The 22,474-nt window shown below is 39.1% G+C and overlaps 1 protein-coding gene across 2 annotated transcripts; it reads left to right on the top strand.

The window, feature by feature from the left end:
* Positions 1 to 12,000: 12,000 nt before the first annotated feature.
* Positions 12,001 to 22,365, top strand: ZCCHC9 (zinc finger CCHC-type containing 9). 2 transcript variants are annotated; one of them, XM_045847965.1, is made up of 6 exons: positions 12,001 to 12,100; positions 13,176 to 13,585; positions 18,044 to 18,194; positions 18,444 to 18,536; positions 20,456 to 20,524; positions 21,777 to 22,365. In XM_045847965.1, the coding sequence occupies exons 2-6, from the start codon at positions 13,202 to 13,204 to the stop codon at positions 21,893 to 21,895; spliced, it is 816 nt and encodes a 271-aa protein (XP_045703921.1). In that variant the 5' UTR covers positions 12,001 to 12,100; positions 13,176 to 13,201; the 3' UTR covers positions 21,896 to 22,365. The 2 variants fall into 2 exon arrangements, with proteins under 2 accessions (XP_045703921.1, XP_045703920.1); XM_045847964.1 differs by having other exon boundaries at positions 12,030 to 12,239.
* Positions 22,366 to 22,474: the final 109 nt, after the last annotated feature.

Genomic DNA, 22,474 nt, shown 5'->3' with positions numbered 1-22,474 from the left:
TTTGGTTCCTCTGATTTTTTTTTAATGCTAATTGGGACAAACAACATCCAATTACAAGTAGCAGGAAGCAAAAATATTCTAAGGCAATGATAAAAATAATACTTGTAATTCTGCTTACACACAAATCTAGAAACCCTCCAACTATCTAGATGCTACTATGGTCAATCAACCCTTTAATGAGCCCCTTTGGACACCATTGAAAAATGGTGAACTAATATAATTTTCTGACAAATAGAACAAGAAGAGATTCATTTCTCTTGAAAGTGTAGAAATAGCAGAGACTATTTATTCAGGGCTTTCTATAGCAAGGGAGTCAGCAACCATCCCTTAAATTTGGCAGACACTCTGAAACAGGTATGGGAAAGCTTTGTGGTGAGAAAAGGGAAAGGCCTCAGGTATACTGTGAGTGGGGTTGGTGGAATGTGGAAATTGGAGGTAGGCTAACTAGAAGCAGGGTGTACTATGGAACTGCCTTGGAGAGTATATCTGACATTCTCTGGTTGGTCCTGAAGTGGAAGCAGGAACAACAATTGGGGAAGCTTGCAGACACTGACCAAGCCCAATCTCTGGACTTATTGCTGCAGAGATTGCAGTCCGACTTCCTGAGCTGATTGCTGCAGAAGTGGAGGGTCAGAATTCTGGCCATTGTCTGTTTGTATATTCAGTCTCCAAAAGCAACTCAAAACTTGATGCCTGAATTATTGTAGATGTGGTTAGTGTTATTTGAAACCTGATTTCTTCCCTCAGCATGAAGACCCTTACCTTAACTCAGACCTTGTTATTCTTTTCCATTCATCCTGTGATGTCTATAACCTGAAGTGGGGTGACAGAAGAGGTGGGAGCAACTAATTCTGTAAAAAGTTATAAAATCACTTCACATACAAAATTAAAATTTTGTTAGCTTGAATAACAGAAATGAGATCAAGTTCTGAATTTTGTGAGTACTGTAGGTGCTCCAGTTAAAACAAATCTCTGCTGTTATGTAAGCATTTGTCTTTCCCCCTGCTACATTTAAACAATGCGGTATAAAAAGAATATATCAGTGCTGGAGCTAACAGGTAGCACAATAACTGGTGAGTGACAAATTGATATGTGGTCGAAACTTAGAAGAGGAAACCACATCCAGTATAATTCAGGACATCCTGCTAAAATCCCTGAATAGGATGAGGTGGAGGCATGTCCTACAACCAATCCTGGTAGGCCAAAGAGGAATCAGAACCCCAGGCAGTGACTGGTACTATGGGGACAGAGGGATAGAGGGTAGAGAAGACTGGTGTCATGGCCAAGCACATTGACTCTACAGCCACACTGCTTGAGTACAAGTCCCAATTCTTCCACTATATGAGATTAAATGATTTCCTTAGCCTCTAGGTTCCTCAGTTGCCTTTGTATAAAATGATGACAATAATAATACCAATCTCAAGGGTTGATGGAGTATAAAAGTAATAATTGTAAAGTTCAACACATTGTAAGTACTATATAAGGGTTTGCTGAATAAATAATAAACAAAGGAATATTATAATATTATAATCTATCCTTAATATCCCTTAAAATCATCCTTTAGGGCAAACCAACAGACCTGACAGTTTCTATTCTGAAAGATGTTACTCATAAAAGTGGTAAAGGAAGACAAATTCATGCAGCTAAAGAAACATGAGCATAAATGGGATGAAGAGACTAGATAGGGACACATACCAACATTTAATTTTTTTAGAAGCTGAAAAACGAACCCTGGCATAAAAATACATGTGTCTACCAACATAAAAAGAAAGCATGCCTAGTCACCTCTAGCACGGCATCCCAAGCAACATTAAAAACATCAATTACAACAGGAATTAACTGACTAAGGTACAGAGCTAACATCTCTGTCCTTTTTTATTGCACTTTTACCCAATTCATTTCTCATTTTCAGCCATTAGATCTACTCATCAATAACTACACTAGCATTGGCATTCAGTACTGGCTTGCATGCAGACCATTAGTACTTAAACTTTATCTTATCTACATTTGAAACTCTTGATTTGTGGGGCTGTTTGACCTTTATCGTATTACCAGAATTGTACTCCTATGTGGCTTTACTCTTTAAGAATAAGATGATTCACAACTAAAGATAGTCATTTAAACCAAGTCTAAAATGGATTCTTAAACACTCAATCTGACACCTCACTTTTTTTGAAATCCTCCATATTCATCAAATATCCTTCCCTGACAGCTCTTCAGACAATTTTCAGATCATGTAATAGCACTTAAATTGGGTACAAGAATATCCTTTCTCCTCAAGCATTGCCAAGCATTTAAATGATATAATTCTGTTTGCAGAAGTTATGGTAAATTATACTTTGACACAAGAAACAAGCACATTTGCAGTGTTACAGTGAAAGTAAATGATTTTTTTTATGTGAAAGATGAGTCAATTGGACAAGATAAAGGACTTTTAACTATGAAATTCTAATTGAATGCTGTATCCTTCAGCCAAAGTAGTATGCAAATAGTTCCTGTTTACTAAGATCTAGTTCGATCATTATTCAAAAAGCAGGACTTCCACTCAAAATGGTGGCATAAGTAAATGTGCCACCACCTTCCCACAACCACATCTTCCCACAACCACATGAAAAATACAACTAAACTACAGAACAACAATCACTCAGAACTGCCTAAAATTTAGTGGAATGGAAGTCTTACAGCTAAGGATATTAAAAAAAAAGCCACATTGAGACTGGTAGGAGGGGCAGAGGTAGAGAACATGTTGGCCCCACATTCATGGGTGACAGATAAAAATCAGGAGGGATATCACAGCTGTATAAGTGCCCCCTGAGGAGCAAGGGGTCCCAGCCCAACACCAGTCCCCCCAGCCCAGGCTTCCAGTGCCAGGAAGAGAAGTCCCCATAACTTCTGGCTGTAAAAGCCAGCGGGGATTGTGACTGAGTGAGACGGAGAGCTTCTGGAGTCCCAGACAGTTCCTCTCAAAGGGCCTGTGTATGGATTGAGTTGGCCTCACTCTCTCTCTGAGTTCCAGCACTGGGGCAGAGGCTTGAAAGGGACACATGGGGAGTAACTGAACTGTCTGGCATCAGGGTGAGAGCTGGAACGGAAGCTTTCTCCTAGACAGGAGCACTGGCAGAGGCCATCATTCCTTCAATGAGTCCTCCCCACACAGACCCGGAAGGTGGACACCCATATTTGAGTCTCTATCAACCTGGCTAAGACTTCACCCCACCCAGGAGACTCCCTGAGACCCTGCCCTACCAAATTGTAGACCCACACCATTGTTTCCAGTGATTTTCATACAAATGGCCTGTCTTGGCTCATGTTTCAGGTTTTCCTAAAATGTCTCAAACAAGCAGCATTTGGCCTCAGCATGCCCTGTACCTCTCATTAAGTGGCCCTAGGCTTAGCACTAGTGTGGTTAGTGGAAGACAACCCTTCTTCACAGTTTGGCCCCTCCTGGCCATCTCCAAGCCCAGCACACATAGCAGCCATCTGCAGATTGCTTTGTAGCTCATGCCATGTGGCCCTGGACAAAAAACAGGTAGCAGCTGACTTTTGCCTGCACCTCTTGGGAGGCTCCAGAACCAGCACACCCTTTGGACACCTTTAGACCTCATCAGAATACCACCCAATCACCTCCATAGGTAACACTCTCAATTGGTGGACAAGGCAGGCACCAGAGCCCTGCTGAATTAAGTCTTGCTCTTTAGGGTGAGCTCCCTGCACAGCTGGTCCTCCATGGTGGTATGTCTTAGTATACAAGCAGCTCTGGAAATAGAAATCTCTTTTAAATAATGCAGGGGAGGCTAAAAGGGAAGACCCTGGGCTTCTGGGATGTAAAAGCTGTGCTGCTGAAGGCACGGGCAAACATGCGCAGTGGAGATGTAGAGATGTGTAATTTGTGATCACTCTGCAGACATGGCTTGAATTACTTGGAACTCATCAGTACTGATGAGGCACTAACTGCATTCAGGTGCACTTCAATCAGAACTGGATTATATCATTAAAATTAATGAGGCACTAGAAGACTTTAATGAGTAAAAGAGGGTTGGTTTTAAAGTCTTTTATGCATTTTATTCATTTGACAACAATTTGCTTGACGGTGCAATCACATCTTTCTCTAGAAGACAGGTAAAAAGTTTTGGTTATTAAAGGTTTTAAGTAACACATTATATTCAACATGCTCTCTAGTACATCTCTTCAGCATTCACTTAAATGGTCTAATGGTTTAGCTTAATTAAAACAGAGCTCAATTTATCTTTTGCTGTCCTGGAGTTTTAAGAATAAAAACTAAACAATTGTTCTCTCTCAAATCCCAAGTTTTCCAATGTATTGCTCAGATGTGGATTTTCTCTCTTTTAATGCTGTTAGCACATTCGGCCATTTTTAAAATCTCTTCTAGGAATATATTTATCTTGAGTGTGTGTGGGGAGGAACCCAACCAAGTAATGCTTTATTATGAGACTCAGAATATGAAACTGAGAAGGACAGATGAATATTTTGCCAGGTATCAATGTGTATTTTAACATTATCCTAGCAAATAAGAGAATGAAATACAATAGTCTCCCCTTATCCATGGGGAATACATTCCAAGACCTGCAGTGGATGCTGGAAACAGCAGAGTGTGTGTGTGTGTGTGTGTGTGTGTGTGTGTGTGTGTGTGTGTATCTGTATATATATATGGTTTTTTACTATACATACTTATAACAATAATTAATGAAATAGAAAAATGATAATACTCTGGTGCAACATGTTGACAACAACTTGAACACACTTTCTGTTCATGTCTCCCACTTACAAATTTAATGCTTTTCCATCATCACTTATCATGCACTATGGCCAACAGCAAAACTAGCACAAATTTCTTTTTCCTTCTTCACAGTTTCACATAGATTTGTTCTTAACATAGATCTCAACCGCTTCAGCATATAGTTTTTTTCTTTTCTTATTAAGTCAAGAACTTCCACATTTTCACTTAAAGGAAGCACTTCATGGCTTCTCTTTGGCATATCTGAACTGCCAGCATCACTAGTCTTACAGCTGATTTGGTAACTAAAACAGCACTAAGGAACTAACATGTGGGTAGTGTCTAGAGGGTAGGTAGTGGATACCCTGGGCGAAGGGATGATGCACATCGAGGGCAGGATGGTGTGAGACTCCATCACGATACTCAGAACAGTGTGCAACTTAAAACTTATGTATTGTTTATTAAATTTATTTCTGGAATTTTTCATTTAATATTTTCAGACCAAGGCTGACCATAAGTAACTGGAACTGTGGAAAGCAAAACCACGGATAAGGGGTTGGGGGTAACTGCAGACAATCACAGGAAGGTAACAAGGGCAACAGTCTGAGCACCGCAAGGGATCGGACATTTAAGTTGTCCGGCTTTAACAAATTCAGTGTCGGTTAAGCTCTCAGTATCTTAGTTTTCCCCAAGTATACATGAGTATTGCTATTCACAAGTATTAGTATATAATGAGCATTACCATTCATAACTACTTGGGAAGCTATTTGAGCATAAGATTGCCTAACAAATAGTGGCCATTCTTTTCTTAAACCTCTGTGCTCCACAAATAGTACTTTCTAAACTAAAATTGAGATACCATTTGCAATAAAAAGGGAAATTATACATGGCTAACAACCTGATTCTTAAATAATAAATAAAGAAAAGATGTATAAGTGAGCTTTAAGAGAATCAAGATGAAAATATTTCTTATAAAAGGTTAAATACCAGCTTTTCATTTTTAAAATTGTAGTAAACATACATAAAATTTACCATTTTAACAGTTTTAAGTGTACAGTTTAATGGCGCTAAGCACATTTATGCTGCTGTGTAACCATCATCACCATCCTAAATATATTTTTAAAATGAATACCCAATATAGGAAAAGCAGCAACGCATAAATAGTAGTTTGAAGACTGTACATTCAGATCAGCTTTTAAAAGAAGCCTCCCTGGCTGGTTTGCACTCCTGCTCCAAAACACACTGTTTAGATATCTGAAGAGCATACATCCAATGTCGCTAATGTCTGTTTGAGAACCTGCTAGTGATTTCAGTGTTGAGCTGCCTTGGGCAGACCTGAGCATGAATCCACATCTGCCCTCCCGCATTTACTCCTTGGGGTAGTGTTGGCATAATGGTTAGTCTCCTCCACTAGATTGCTGGTGACTCCAGGGTATGGACTGTACCCAGTCCATCTTCATGGAGCTCACCATCATATACTCGCACATTCCAGAATACATACATGACTTCGTATATTTTCCCGGTCCATAAAGTTTTCTTTTTTTTTTTTTTTAAAGATTTTATTTATTTATTTTTAGAGAGGGAAGGAAGGGAGGGATAGAGAGAGAGAGAGAGAAACATCAATGTGTGGTTGCTGGGGGTTATGGCCTGCAACCCAGAAATGTACCCTGGCTGGGAATAAGTTTTCTTAAAATGTTTGGGGGGCCTCTTTCCCAAGATCATTTATTTTCTATGCCATATGTTTTGGAGGGCTACTTTTCCCTTACTATGTGATGCTCTTAAATTAGTTAATTCTAAGTCATTATTATTTTTCTTCCAGAGACTTAGAGGTAGACTGCTTCTTAGATACTAAATCTGTACTAAACAGTTTGGCAGCTTGGATATGTGCACCTTCATCCTTTGTAAAGTATCAGCTTAATTTCTCACTCTTAAAGTCTGTTTGTGTGTGTGTGTGCATGTGCTTTATTTACACAATGCATTTCAGCTTATTGGCTAGGATAGTTAGATTATTTCTCTTTTTTTTTTTACTTGTCCCCATCACCTCCCTTATCTTTATCTCTATCTCCAGCTCTCTGCAACAAATTCTATTGTAAAGTTTTCAAAAATCTCTTAGGAAGAATACATTAATCTGTAATCTGTATTACCAGTGTAATTTCTTCACTTATCACCTTCCTAGAGGTTTACAAGACTGCGAGTTTACCCTCACAGGATGTTGGCTGCTTACAGGCACAAACTCTGTCCTTTTTATGCATCTAGCATTTAACAAGGTACTGGCAAACAGTAGATACCAAACAATGCTTATTCCTCACATACTCCACTTCATAGACTCACACGGGTAACTACAGATTGCCCGTTAGTCCCTTTGAAGAAACAGTCTAAAGCTCCTATCAGGTAGCATTTCCTCAGACTAAGGAGGAAGTCCTCATTTCAGAGATGAGAGCTTGTAAATCTTACCACTGGAGGTAATTTAGGGTTACGTATTTGTTTGAAGTACTTGACACTCTAACCACTTAAGTGTATGATTAGAAGCTTGAACTTGAGAAACAAACCAGAAGAAGGTGAGAGTGAGAAGACCATATCATTTTTGTGATTAGTATTTCCAATATTTCATTTTATTTCTCATATTTAAGAAAAAATATGAAAAAGGTGCAAGCTTTTTCAGGGGAGAGCACAAGCTTCATATTATTCCTATTGCTAGTAACCTCAAGCAACTTCCACCATTGGGTTCCTTCTGTTAGACACTTTGGAAACCATTTCCTTTCTCTTCTGAAGTAATACTTAGTAATACAGTCATGCCTTGGAGACATCGTGAGTTCAGTTCCAGACCACCATCATAAGGCAAGTACAGTAATAAAGTGAGTCATAATATTTTTTTTGGTGGAGGGTCTTGCCTTTGGTTGTAAAAAACACAAAACCTGTGAAGGGCAATACAGTGAGGCTCAATAATTCGTTACTTAGTTACTACAGTGAGAAAACCAATAATACCAAAGGAAAAATATATAGGGTTATCTGTATTTGCATATCAGGTAATAAAACTCAGTCACTAGAAGTGTGTTCTAGGTAATCACTTAACTTCTCTGATACTTTGTTTACTGACCTATCACACAATAACATAAGATTCTTAAAGATATGTATTTCTCTGAATCTATAGGTAATTGGAAATTGTCATGTGCTGTTTCAAAACTCCCATGGATTAAAAAACTTTAAAATAATTATTCTAACTGTAATGCATACTCATCAAAGAACATTTATAAAATGGTAAAGAAACTCATAATTCTATTACCCCCAGGCCGTATCATAAGGGTCCATCAAGCAGGGGTCATAAGGGTTCATAAATCATCAACAGATTTTTAAGAAAGAAGCTATTAGAGTGTCACTGATCTGGATCTCATTTTTATTTTCAGCAGCAGGGTCATTAATCCTTTTCCTCTCTTTCTTGATTTTTCCATATACTTAAATGAAGTTCAATAAGTGACAAGACAATTCTGAGCACAGTATTAGGTACATTTTTTCTATACTCAACCCTCTTCTCTAGATCTATTTTATGGGATCTACTATGTGAACTAAAGAACTTTGTATAGTTCTTCACTTCATAAGCTTTAAAGGATAAAAGGCACTTTTCATTTGGCTAAAAGAACTAATTTGGCAAAATCTGTTCCTATCCTTCCTTTCTAGATTTACTATCCTTCCTCACAATTTACTCTCCAGTAAAATAGGTTGGTTTGGAGCAGCCCATGCTAGTGTGAGACTCAGAGCTGGCTCACCCTGGCTGAGCCTTGGACACTCTTAGTCCTGCAGTACCTACTAGTCATTGTAGCCTGCTGGCTAAGCACCTTTTACTCTGAGAGTCTAGGCAAGAATGAGGATTTAAATTTTAATGGCAGTGGTTTCAATCCCAGGTAAGATGAAATGAGAACACTCCTCCTGCGTGTCCCACTGAATGCAGCTATAAAACATAATGCATAGATCAGCGCTTGGAGGACTCTGGAAAATAGCATGCAAATTAAAAAACAATAATTCTTTATTTAATCCTCACCTGAGGACATAATCATTGATTTTTGAGAGAGGATTAGGGAAGGAAACATTGATCTGAGAGAGAAGCATCAATCAATCAGTTGCCTTTCATACACGCCCAGACTGGGGACTGAACCCATAGCCTAGGCATGTGCCCTGAGCAGGAATCTAATCTGTGACCCTTCATTGTTGACTAACCAGGGTGAGGAGGAATAATTCTTACAGCCTGGAATTTAAACTCACTGAACCAGTTCTAAATTTACATTCTGGATTTTATCCTGGACATCATTTTGTATATACATTGAGTTGTTTTACTCTTTATGAAAAAGAAAATTGAAATGGGCAATTAAGCTTTTTAGACTTGTGTTATAGGCTTTATCTTTTGGTGGGTGGCAATTCAAATCTTAGTTTATTTTATTAAGCCTCTGAGCCTGCCTTGTGAATGTGGGTCCGGGGACCAGCTTGAGACCTGTGAGGGATTCACATACAGAGCTAGAGGAATACTCCTTCAGGCTCTCTTCCTTCCGGAACTCCCCACTCACTATCCAGGTATGGTTGTTGCATGCCTTTTTTTTTCTGGTCCTTTCAGCCAGAAAGATGATGGTGGGCTTTCTATTACAGTTTTAGCTACTCATGTACTTTGTGACTGTGGCCCACCCTCAGAGTAAAGACACACACAGGTACACTCACCCATGTGCTAGTTGCTGCTTCAGGTTTTGACCCCCCTCCACTAGTGTCTGCTTTTATTTATTCTTTGGAATCCCCAGGTAGCTGTTTTTTTGTATTTTGTCCAGGATGTATAGTTATCAGGATAAGAGATATTTTGTAGAAATTGTGTATCATCATAACAAACTAATTTTAAAACATAAAAATATATTGCCTGTGCAAAAAATTACATTAATAATTTAAAACAGTATCTGGCAATGGCCAGCTTCTTAACCTGTGCAGTATTTACACAAACATGTGTTTTATAATTACCTCATGTTTCATATCCTTTTCTGTATGCATAACCTACTTAACAATTTTCTAAAAATGAAGTACTTTGCCCTTCATAACCCAAACTCTAGCTCCTTACTTAATTTACCCTGTGGATAATACTGCTATGAAAACAATACATATCCAGTATTTCAATTTATCTGAATGGAAAAATTTAATAAAAAGACAATCCCTTGAATTATAAAAGTGAATACATTCTCCAAAAAAGTCTCACACAAGGATAACTTAGTAAAGACTGTTTTAAAAGTGGGTTCAGGCAAACAATCCTCTGCAGTGTTTCAAAGTAGTAGAGCCCACACCTTTGGACTGAGATCTTGGTTCAAATCCTGACTCTGCTTTTTACTAGATGTGTAACCTTGGATAAGTTACTTCAACTCTCCAAGCTTATTTCCTCATTGCTAAATGGAGAAAACAATAGTACTTACTTCTCAAGATATTGGGTGATTAGGTGATGAATGTAAAGCATTCAGCACAGTGTTACCTATAAATTGTTCAGTTAGCTATCAGTAGCACTAACAGTAACATTTTCTCCTGAATCCCAAAGGATTTCCATGACCTATTTGCTCAATTACTAATATTTATTTGACATAATTTCACAAAAACAAATTGAGATCATGTTCTTTCACTCCCAGGAATGAACAACCTACAGTTTGAAATTCAGCACAATACTAAAAGACAAGTTTTAGCTGAATGCACCCTCTAGTGGTTCATGTTATGTGCAGGTACCTGGCTTCTGTGAAGAAAATCCCTTTATGAAACATCACTAGGTTAAAAGTGCTGAATGTTTCCAGATAACTGAAAACATTATGGTATGAACAGCACTATCCTACGTTTTAGAAAGCTTCCCCTATTGAAAAGCTGGAGGACTTGTCTTTTAACAATTTCCCTACCATAAGACCTAGGTAGGATATTTGTGATTTTTACAATACCAAATCCCACCACTTGCATAGATTTTGTTCTTCCTCTCAATGAAACGTGGGTTACTTTCTAGTTTGCAAGCATTGCAGTCTCTATTCTTCATTTAGTTATAAAAAATGAAATGAGCACTAAATACATACCAGGCAACGGGGATACAATAAACAATTTATTACACGACTCTACAGAATCACAAATTTGAAAAATGCTGTATAAACTGCCACGAGTGTACAACAGGGGATTGGCATAGTTGGAAAGATTACATGAGAAAATGTTAAAAGGCTTAAGGGGTTATTAGGAAATAAATTAATTGAAAGAAAAAGAGTATCATACAAAGAGAACAGCCTATGTAGAGATCTGGAGACAGCAAGGAACATAGGAACATAGGGCATTTGCTAAACTGAGGGAAGGTTCCTATGCATGCAGGTCAGAGGAGGAAGATTGTGCAAGTTGGAAGACAGTGAACAAGCAGGGACTTAATATCATGTTAAGGAGTTTGAACTTTATCCTAAGAACAGTGGGAAACTATGCAAGGGATTAAAGCAGGAAAGCAACATCTGGTTTACATTTTCAGAAGTTCACTTGGTTAAAGCATGGAAAATGGATTTCAGGGAGTGCAAGTACGAAGGCACAGACCAGCTGCCAGTAATCCGGATGAGATATTGAAACCTGTGACAAGGGAGATGGCGGTAGAGACAAAGAAGTGGACGGATAATTTAAGTGACAAAATAGATCCAGCCTGATGATGGGAATGGGAGCTTGAGTGGATAAGATAGGTACAACTGTTGGTGGTAGCCGTTCGGGAGGGGTTGTTGAAATAATGGGCTGTTTCGGAGAGCAGGGTTTAAGAAGAGAACTTTGGCTACAGTGTAATATATTTCAGTTGAATGCTTCAATAGCGTTGGGCAGAAGGATCATTTGGCATCGCCTTCTATCAACAGGGCCCCCAAATCTTTTTTAGAGTTCTAGCACAGTGATTTACACCCACTGCGCTAATGTTTTTTATCTTACACCTGCCTAGAAAGCTCTTAATTCCCTCCCGCAGCGACTTTCACCAAATTTTGTTTTTCGAAGTTCAAAGGTCATCTTTTTAAGAAAGCTTTCCCAGTGTCCCAACCCACCGATCTTCCCGTCCATTTCGCCACTGAAATGTGAGTTCCAGACAGCAAGGAGTGAACAATCGCCGCCATCTTTGAGTTCCAGATGTCCAATGCAGCACGCTTTAAATTATACGCGCTCCGTCAACGTCCACTTGGCCACATTCACCCACCGAGCATGAGCCCCTCCAGTTAGCGGACTGCCCAAACATCCCAAACCACCTTGGCCCGCAGGAAGTGACGCACTCTCAAAGACGACGTGCTTCCGGTCCCTAGGCCGCTGCTGGGGGGGAACGGGCTTCTCTGGCACGCTGACTCTGCTGCTCTGGAGGATTCACGTGTGGTGAGAAGACGCGGGCGGTGGGACGGGAGAGGGTCCCGGGACCGCCTACAAAGCGGTAGAGTGGCCTCCCTGGTTTCCTGGGACCCGGCTGGAGGGCAGAGGGCCTAGCTGCTAGGCACCCCGGTGCCCTCAGCACCAGGTAGGGCTGCAGGGCCGGGCTGCGCGGCCTTCCCGGACGCCCGCGCCGGGACGGGCTCAGCTGTAGGGCGCTGGCCACTCGGGTGGGCGCGTAGGTCCCGCTGGAGCCCGCCCTGCGAGTAGACGCGGACCGTCGGGGCTTGATACTCGGAGTTGTCCCCTTCCCCCGGGGAAGGGTTATCCACTTTCACTGGGGTAGTCTCACGATCAGCAGTGACGAGTGTATGCGCGTGGTGCCAAGTGACGCACAGCATCTCACCTGTTTCTTGGTCCCGCCCCTCGGGTTGTGTTGAAGGGGTGTTCGACTACGGGAACGGAGGTTTTAAAACATTGGTTGTTGCACATGATGCTGCCGTAAGAGGAGTGCAGCTTAATTGAAGATGATTTGCTAGACCCGGTCCCATCACGTGACTGTGAACACTTACATATTCACTTATCAATCTGCCGGAGAGTTGTAGTGGCAAACCACGTGAAACCACAGGATTTTTGTGTACAATCTGCCAAAGCGGATGCTTTGCGTTGAAATGGAAGGTTAACAAGATTGGGAGTGAGTAGCCCTGGGATTTGGAGACAGGAAAAGAAACGGGTAGGAAAGCTGCGAAGTTTGGAAGAGTAACTTAATTCACTGTTACTACTTTGTGATTTAAATTTTGCAAAATAATCTGGTTTCTTGATGTTTTCCAGTTTTAAGCAAGTATTTATATTATAGTAGGCATGCTCTTGTTTTTTACTGGTGTGGTAGCTTCTGTGGTAAGGGCTACATTTACATTACGGGACTATATGCAACACATAGAATTAAATATGCAGATACCTAAATGAAGTGAAAAAACATGTTTTAATAACTCAAACTTTAACATGGGCATATGTGATATAGTTATATGTCATGTATCTTTAGTTTTTTTCTTTTAAATGTCTAATTGTCATGCTTGTCTTAAAGCTTGATACAGTACCCCTGGTGAAACCATGACCAGATGGGCCCGAGTTACTACCGCACGTAACAAAAGACCCTTGCCTGCAACATCATGGGAGGATATGAAGAAGGGGTCCTGTGAAGAAAAAAGCCAAAGCCTCCCCCAAAACAAACAACTTGAAGCCAATAGACTGCCCCTTAAAAATGATGCACCCCAAGCAAAACACAAAAAGAACAAGAAGAAAAAGGAGTACTTAAATGAAGATGTGAATGGATTTATGGAATACCTAAGACAAAACTCTCAGATGGCTCACAGTGGGGAGACAATAGCAACAAACAGTCAGGAAGTAAGGGAAGAAATTGCAGTTGCTTTGAAAAAAGATAGTCGCAGGGAAGGAAGACGATTAAAAAGACAAGCAGCAAAGAAAAATGCAATGGTAAGATGGTCACTTCTACCAAAATATTACTTTATATGGCTAGAAACTTAATCCTATACTCATATTTTAGCAGTCTGATTGCTGTTATGTACTAAATGTATAAAGCATCTCTGTGAGGGCTAGTAACTGCATGCTTGGTACTTAGCGGACTGATTAATTATCAGAATGACACTACAGATGTGCTGGCATTCCCATGTTATGGGTAGAAACACTAATGTGTAGGTAGGGTAAGTATCTTCCTGAAAACCACTTAGCTAGTAGCAAATGGGAAATTCAAACCCAGGAAAAAGTGTTAACACTTGATTGCTTAGAATGCTGGCTGGTACTATGTAAGTGTTGTTAAATGCATATAATCTAAATGGGCTGCTTACTATGTAGTCCGTCCAAAAAAAAATTTTTTTTTTCAAACCCAGAGTCTGACCTCAAAACCTGTATCTTGTATCTGTTTCCACATAGCCCTTTTTCAAACAGCCATTTTTGAAAAAGATCAAAATAAGTAGGAAGGTTGAGCACAACAGGTTAAATAGGTGTCCTTCCGGTGACTTGGAAAGGATGTGCTTTTATCTTTATGCATGAAAAACAGACACAAGAAGGAGCTCTAATACAAATCACAGTAATTAGGAATAGAGCAGCAGGGTTAAAACTTCTTGAGACTCTCCCTAATCATTGCTCCTTCCCTCCCATCTCACACCCAGAGGAAGGCGGGGGGATGCGGGTTTATTTCTGTGGTGCCCAGCCCTAGATTTTAAACTGTGTCAGACACAGGCAGTGAAGTACCTTGTATAATTCCTTCCCTTCTCTAAGTGAATTCCCCGAGTCTTCTAGCAGGGTACTACATAAGGATCATTTGTTATCATTTTATACTTTTCATTTTTTATTAGAATTACTAAATGTAGAGCTCTGTTTGTACCAGTGCAGGCTTGAAGTGTTATAACTGCCATAAATGTAGCTTCTGACATTTGCAGGATTGGTTTCGTGCAGTGTCATATTTAAAGATAATTACTTAAAGATAATACTGACAAGACATTACTTATGGATAAATGGAGATAGAAAAGATAATTATTTCTATTTGGATCAGGATAGTTTTGTTTAGATTGTACACTTATTTTTAAATATTTTTAAGTCAAGTTAAATGTAATTTAATTTAAAGATAATTTCATTGACATAAACAGCATTGTGACTTGCATACTATTTGGAAAAGGTTAATATTGTGACCTTTTAAGAGAAGTTAATGTTTGTAATTAAGGCAGAAAGACATTGTTCTTTTTTGGTTTTTGGGTTTTTTTTTTTTAAGGAATGCTTTAAAGTATATACTTTAAATAGTATGGCTTATTGTGACCTACCTTCAACTGGTTTTCTAGTAATTTTCTGAATACCTCATACTTAGCATCAGTTCTTTTTTTTATAATATATTTTATTGATTATGCTATTATAGTTGTCCCACTTCCCCCCCCTTCCTTCCCCTCCATCCTCCACACCCCCTCCCACCCACATTCTCCCCCTTTAGTCATGTCCATGTGCCATAAGTTCTTTAGCTTCTACATTTCCCATACTATTCTTGCCCTCCCCCTATTTTCTCCCTACCGTCTATGTTACATATTCTCTGTACCTTTCCTCCTCTCTCCTCCTCCCATTCCCCTATTGCTAACCCTCCATGTGATCTCCATTTCTGTGGTTCTATTCCTGTTCTAGTTGTTTGCTTAGTTTGCTTTTGTTTTAGATGTGGTTGTTAATAACTGTGAGTTTGCTATCTTTTTACTGTTCATATTTTTATCTTCTTTTTCTTAGATAAGTCCCTTTAACATTTCATAAAATAAGGGCTTGGTGATGATGAACTCCTTTAACTTGACCTTATCTGAGAAGTGCTTTATCTGCCCTTCCATTCTAAATGAAAGCTTTGCTGGATAGAGCAATCTTGGATGTAGGTCCTTGCCTTTCATGACTTAGAATACTTCTTTCCAGCCCCTTCTTGCCTGTAAGATTTCTTTTGAGAAATTAGCTGACAGTCTTATGGGAACTCCTTTGTAGGTTATTGTCTCCAATTCTCTCCTTCATTTTAATCTTGGGTAATGTAATTATGATGTGCCTTGGTGTGTTCCTTTTTGGGTCCAACTTCTTTGGGACTCTCTGAGCTTCCTGGACTTCCTGGAAGTCTATTTCCTTTACCAGATTGGGGAAGTTCTCCTTTTTTCATCTAATTTGCGACCAAAATCAACCAATTTTGTGAGCATCCTGATCACCAGTGCTTTGAACTGTGCATCTGATAGCTCTGGGGCTTTGATTTGTTCTTCTGTTTGAGCCATTTTGCGGGGGGGGTTCTGATCGTGGCTGGTACGTATGAGGGGCAGAGGCTTAGGTGTCCACCAGGGCGGGGCAACCCAGTAGCTGGGTTGTGCTGCTGTATGTGGGGGCGGGGTCAGAGAGGGAATAGTGGCGCTTGCTCCGCTCTTAGTTGGATTTCAGTCCCCTCTCCTGCTTCCACAAGCAAATTGGGCCCTTCTGGTGCTGGTTCCCGGGTGGGTGGGCTTGTGTATGTTCTAGGACTCTGTGGGTCTCTCCAACGAACTTACCTGTGAGGCTGGGAGTCTCTCCCAGCACCTCAACCCCCACAAGTGTTTTCAGTCAGTGCTTTTAGGCTTTATTTCCGGGCGCTGAGGCCCTGGGTTGCGTGGTCTGTCTCGCTGCTCGTTTTCACCTGGTTTATCTGCATGCGAATATGTGACTGGACAGTCAGCTGCCTTGCGTGCTTCACTGGATCTGCTTGTTGCCTCCTTGCGCTCTTGCCTGCACCCAGGGTCTGCCGCTGGGGTCTGGCAGTCACAGCTTTTTCCTGCTGCAATCCCTCTCTGCCGGCTGCCGACTCCACCCCTTACCGGTCTGGATGAATGGTTGTTGGGACTTCCATACAGTTTGATTTTCTGTCTATTCTGGTTGTTTTTTTGTTTCTAAATTTTTGTTGTCCTTAATTTTGGTTGTGTGAGGAAGCACAGCATGTCCACCTATGCCTCCATTTTGGCCGGAAGTCTGGATCAGTTCTTAATTGCTAATAAATTAAGATGTAGATACTTACTAGTTCGATTTCCCACAGTCCAGTTTATATAAAATTTAAGGATCATTCAAGAAACTTGTATTTGAAATTTACATAAAAACTAGTCAGTGAGCTGTCAGGTTATTAGAAACCACCTTGACTTCACCAAAAATTCAAGACCTCTTATGTTGGTGATCCAAAATTTAGCATTAGCTTTTCTTCCAGTTGAAGAATAAATGCATTTTCTTGCCTTGGCCAAGGGGTTCAGTTGTTCAGAGTGTCATCCTGGTACACCAAAAGGCTTCAGGTTTACTTCCCAAGTCAGAGCACATACCTATAGGTTGTGGGTTTGAGTTCTGGTTGGCACATATGGGAGGCAGCTGATCACTGATCAATATCTCTTCCTCCCTCCCTAAAATTGAACATATCCTTGGGTGAGGATAAATAAGTAAATAAATAAATAAATGCATTCCTTTGTTTGGACCAGCTCATTCTGAATGTAAAAGATACTAAAGAATAAAGGAACTCATTTTTCTCCATTGTTATTAAACAGGGAAAAAAGAGAAAGGACATAGTGCTTTTACATAACGTAAAACGTTATGTTTTATTTTGCCTATTGAATTTATTTTTTAAAAAACTCATTTTTACACTTTGAAAAAAATCATAGGTGAACTATTTATTATCCAAGAACTATATATGTCTTTTTCCAGTTTAAATAAAATAGTTTAAATTTGATTATGACTGATGTTCTCATTCAATGTAGCAAAAAATCCTCCAAATTGCTAGACAGTATGTAAAAAAGCAAACCATTGTTCAGTGTTATGTTGGAGCTAAATAATTCATCTTAGAATTATTCCTTTAAAAAGAATTATGTATACATTCTAAAAATGAAACATCTCTTTTTGAATAGTAAAAGATATGTATTATAAAGATATTAAAACTGTAAGGTATACTTTTTGGTATGAAATTTAGTTTATGATTTGAATCCTAATATAAATGGAATCATTTAACCCACATTCATTCAATTATATGAACTTTAAATGTGTAAGTATTAATTTTGAGTGATAATTTTATGTATTGCCTACTCCAGAAAACTCAGTTTTTCTAGTCAGACATCTGCATTCATGAAATATTTAGTCCATAGTTGCTTAATTCATTTAAGTGATGACCTCCTGCAGAGCCCCTTCCAACTTTGTGTCTGAAATTGATGGACAGAGGGTTTTCAAAAACACTGACACCCTGGTGGAAAGGACATTTCTTATTGTTTAGGATTGTGTGAAAGGCTTTTTTTACTCAGATAAAATCTGAGATTTTAGAAAAAGTGCTAGATAACCTTACAGTGAGAAATGTTTCAAAGATACTTTTGATAACAAGAACTGATAAAGGCAGTGCGGGTTTGCAGTGAGGAAACTAACATTTTGTTTTCCCAGGTATGTTTTCATTGTAGAAAACCTGGCCATGGGATTGCAGATTGCCCAGCCGCCCTTGAGAATCAAGATATGGGCACTGGGATATGTTACCGATGTGGATCTACAGAGCACGAGATAACCAAGTGCAAGGCTAAAGTAGACCCAGCTCTCGGTATGTTCTGTTTTCTTGTCAGATTTTGATTTGCTTATCAAAAGTGGGAAAGTGGACAATAAGTAGCCAACTGGGTTTTTTTGTTGAAAAACAGAGAAAACAGGGTTACAAGTGTACTACTTTTTGAAATAAGATTAATTATAAATTATGTAAAAACTTATTTTCTTCTCAGAACATTTTAAAATAATATGAATTACATGACTTGTAGTATACATGATTGACGTAACAGGAACTGTTTGACCCTTACAGGTGAATTTCCTTTTGCAAAATGCTTTGTTTGTGGGGAAATGGGGCACCTGTCCAGATCTTGCCCTGATAATCCCAAAGGAGTCTATGCTGATGGTGAGTACTGTTACCCTCGTATGTCAGACATGGTGAGTCAGCATGCAGTTATATTTAATTTGCAGTGTTAACCATTCTTGAATACATTTTTGAATGAGTAGCAAAATCTTGAGAATTTCATTATTTTTATTAAGCGCTATTCCATGTACTGGACTTTTTGGGTAATATGACTTGATAATAAGTCAAATCAGAAAAAACTAAGGTGAGTATTTCAAACTCTGCTTGCTTTAGCATCATTATGAGAATATATTACAAATTTCTACTTTTAAACATAACAAGCAAAGGGATTATATCTCAAACTAATATAAGATTTTAAATATGAGATTTAAAAAATAGTATTGTGAATTTAATCTCAGCCTAGCATACCATTTTTTGTAAAAGGCTGCTTACGCTATCATATTTGTAGTAATTTTTGTTTCTAAACGTTTCCCTGATTGTCTGGCATGGGATCCTGTAACTTCCTTATTTATCTTTAGCTCAGCTAATGTCCTAAAGTCCTCACAATAATGTCTCTAATGTCTAAAACTTTAAGTAGGTTGTCATCTGTTAATGTGAGTCATTTGTTAATATGATGGCCAATACCATGGGGTTCTAGACACCTCGTGTGTCGTGTCTGGGGTTCCACTGGAGAAGTCCAGTGAGAAAGCATAGCTTTTGGAGTGAGTCAGACTTTTGGAATTATAGCTGTGCACCACCACTTACTAGCTGTGGGATGTTGACTGTGTTATTTAATGTCTCTCATCTCGGTTTCTTCACTTATAAAATGGAGATAGAAAAAAACTACATATTTCATTTGCTTCTAAGATGCATATTTTTTCACATTTTAATATCTCTGAACCAGAATGTATCTCACCAGCGGTAGGTCCCACATAATTGGCATGTTTTCTTTTTCTTTCTGAGAGACACATAAAACAATGATAGATCTCATAATCAATGGTATCTTACTTAGATTTAATGAATTATGGTATTCACTTTGAAAAGTTATGAGGATTAAAATATGTTTTTTCACCACGGCTCTACAAACAGTATGGAGGCCTGGGCCTGGGAAGATGCTCAAGTGTGCCTTTTAATTTTGATCCTATGAAGCAGGTCTTGTAACATGACTAATGAACAAAGATGGTTTTGGATGGTCAACCAAAATGACTAAATATTTTTTTAAAAAGTGCAGCAAGAAGAGTAGATCACATAGAAGTGAGAGGTTTATATTCTGCTGGGTCATTTTCTGAGTAAGTTACTTAACATTATGAGCATGCTCATGATGATGCTTGACCATTACGTAGAAGACTCATTTTAGAAACCACAGTCCTGGAATGTTGCTTAAAGTAGGTACATAGGCATTTTAATGAGGGCTAAGGTGCCTGGCAGATAGGAGGCATAGAAACAAAAGTTAATTTTTGTTCTTTTTGTAACTGCTCACCCACATCTGACCTACACTGCAAAGCAGTGGTTTCTAACCTTTTTTTGGGGGATGGGTGGGTTAGGGGGGTCAGTGATCATTAGAGAATGTGATAAAGACTGTGGACATCCTTGATGAATAAATACATCAGCACACAAGTTTTGCTCACAGTTGTAAGAGTGTGGAAACCCTTGCCTATCCAACTATGGTCCAGGCTTCTGTGCAGTGGCTCTTGAACACACCAGAGGACAAGTGTCTCCCATCATACCTCTCCCCTCCTTCCCAATTCTCCTTGAAGGCCAGGTGCAACAAAAGGGGAGGCGCAGTTTAGTGCTCTGTGAGGTCAAGAGGAATGGAGAATGCACTTATCAATAGGAATGGTGGCACCCACATGTGTTCCTAGCTCCAGCTATCTTTGCAGTTGAGAAGGTTGGGAGGACCAGCTATGATATGAAAGTGCTTTGAGATGTTAAAAACCCTATGTAAGTGCGAGAGGTTTTTGATGACTTTGTTCTTTTTCTAGGTGGTTGCTGCAGACTTTGTGGCTCTGTGGGACATTTTAAGAAAGATTGCCCTCAAAGTCAGAATTCAGGTGAGACTTCTGGGCTTTCATTTAGGAGGGATAAGATTAGTAATCCTCTGCTTTTGCTGCATTTTATTATTATTTGAGGTGCTACTGAATTTAAGGCAGCCTGGCTCCCTGCTGTAGTGATAACCTAACCGTTTCTCGGTCAGCAGTAGGCATGGTAGTAACGGAGCACTCGCTGCTGTTCTCAGATGAGAAAAAAAGTGATAAGCACTAGAGGACCCTGATCTTATAATGCATCTTATTCATAAATATTTATATTTGCCAACTAATTTAATAATAGAGCCAGTCCTGAACTTAAAAGTATGGATTCACTAATAAGAAATATAAAAATAACTTTTAATATTTTTATAATTGAGTACCTTCATAATATGGTTTGCTTTGTATGTACCTAAAGGATTCAGAGTTGGTTGCAAAAACTGCCAAAAATATTGAAATTGTGTTGTCCGCACAGTATCTGTCCAGTTTTATTTTCTTCTTAGTGAAATAGTACCCTAGGTCATCAAAAACTTCGTAAGTCTTCACTATACCTATGGCAGATTTGGGGAAGTGGAGACCATTATTACATTAGTTTACTTGGATTAGAATGATGATAATCCTGCGTGGAAGAAAGCAAGATAGTAGATAGCCCGGGAGTGCTTCTTTGGGGGGACCACATTTCTTTTTATTCCAAATAGTCACAGTACTACATAAGTAAGTTTGCCCATTTTTACATCCTGCATCTAACATTTACATTTGAAAACCAAGAGTTCTTGTTTATAATCTTGTCTAGAAGTTAGTCTTTACTACATTGTTGGCCATAAGATTGAAATGATGAAGTGGAATCTGAATTCTCCCTCCTGGGAGGATTGCCACTTCCCAAATGACAAGACTGACAAGCAGATGTTGTATAATTTCACAGGTGGAATTTTGTGCATTTAAAAGTGATGCTTCATAAGTCTTGCTGTTTACAGACTCTTGGAATTCATTGACTCTGTAATGATGAACTCTGGGAAAGCATGAAAGCGCTTTCTCATCAATTTGTGCATTGCAAAGCAGTTGCTGCATTTCCCTAATTGGGATGAGAAATTGCCTGTAGTACTCGGAAATCAAGGATTATAATCAATTACACAATTGCTCACTTTCCTTTAGTGATGGAGTATTCCCTCCTCGTGATTATTCATGTCAAAACTAGTTCCTTTGCTAAATCAAAACCAGCCTAGGTAGATGTATTTGATTATGGTTTTTCTTACATTCTGACGTTTCTGTTCCTTGACAGATCGAATGGTTACAGTTGGTCGCTGGGCAAAGGGAATGAGTGCGGACTATGAAGAAATTTTGGATGTGCCTAAACCACAGAAACCCCAAACAAAGATACCTAAAGTTGTTAATTTTTGATAATGATCAGTACTATCATAAATTACCGCCTTGTTACATTCTGAACTGGGCCTTTTTCACAAGCTGGAGCTGGGCTCCCGGGGAGAGGCCTGTGTTGTAGGTGTCAGTGTGGTCTGCGTGTTCAAACCGTTTCCTGAGTCCTGTCCATCAGGGAGTACTCATGCTGCGTGCAGAAAGTCACCGAAGAAAAGCATAAGATGTTTAAATTGCATTCTTTAAGATAAATTTTTTTTAACAGATGGGACTTAGGTGTATGTAAGTGGTTACATAGCTAATTGTAACAATCCTCTTTTCCTTAAAAACAAAATTATGTGCTCATCTGAACCACCCCTAAACAAAGGTAACTGCTGTACATTTGGGAATGAATTTTTAGCTATATTGTTTTTCAGGTTCAAAGTATCAGTTTATTTATAAGTTGCCAAAAAATCTGTATTTTTACAATATTTAATAAAAACTTATTTGCTATTTTACTGAATAACTAATTCTGGATTTAACTAGCCCTTGTCCATTAACAATCTCTTTGGTTAATTTGGGTTAATTTTTGTTTCAGTTTTCACATAAAGAATTACACATGAGCAT

The sequence above is a fragment of the Phyllostomus hastatus genome, unplaced genomic scaffold (genome assembly GCF_019186645.2).
Source record: "Phyllostomus hastatus isolate PE091 unplaced genomic scaffold, TTU_PhHast_1.1 phas_contig_58, whole genome shotgun sequence".
Classification (NCBI taxonomy): Eukaryota; Metazoa; Chordata; class Mammalia; order Chiroptera; family Phyllostomidae; genus Phyllostomus; species Phyllostomus hastatus.
This window is presented reverse-complemented; position numbering and strand designations above follow the sequence as displayed.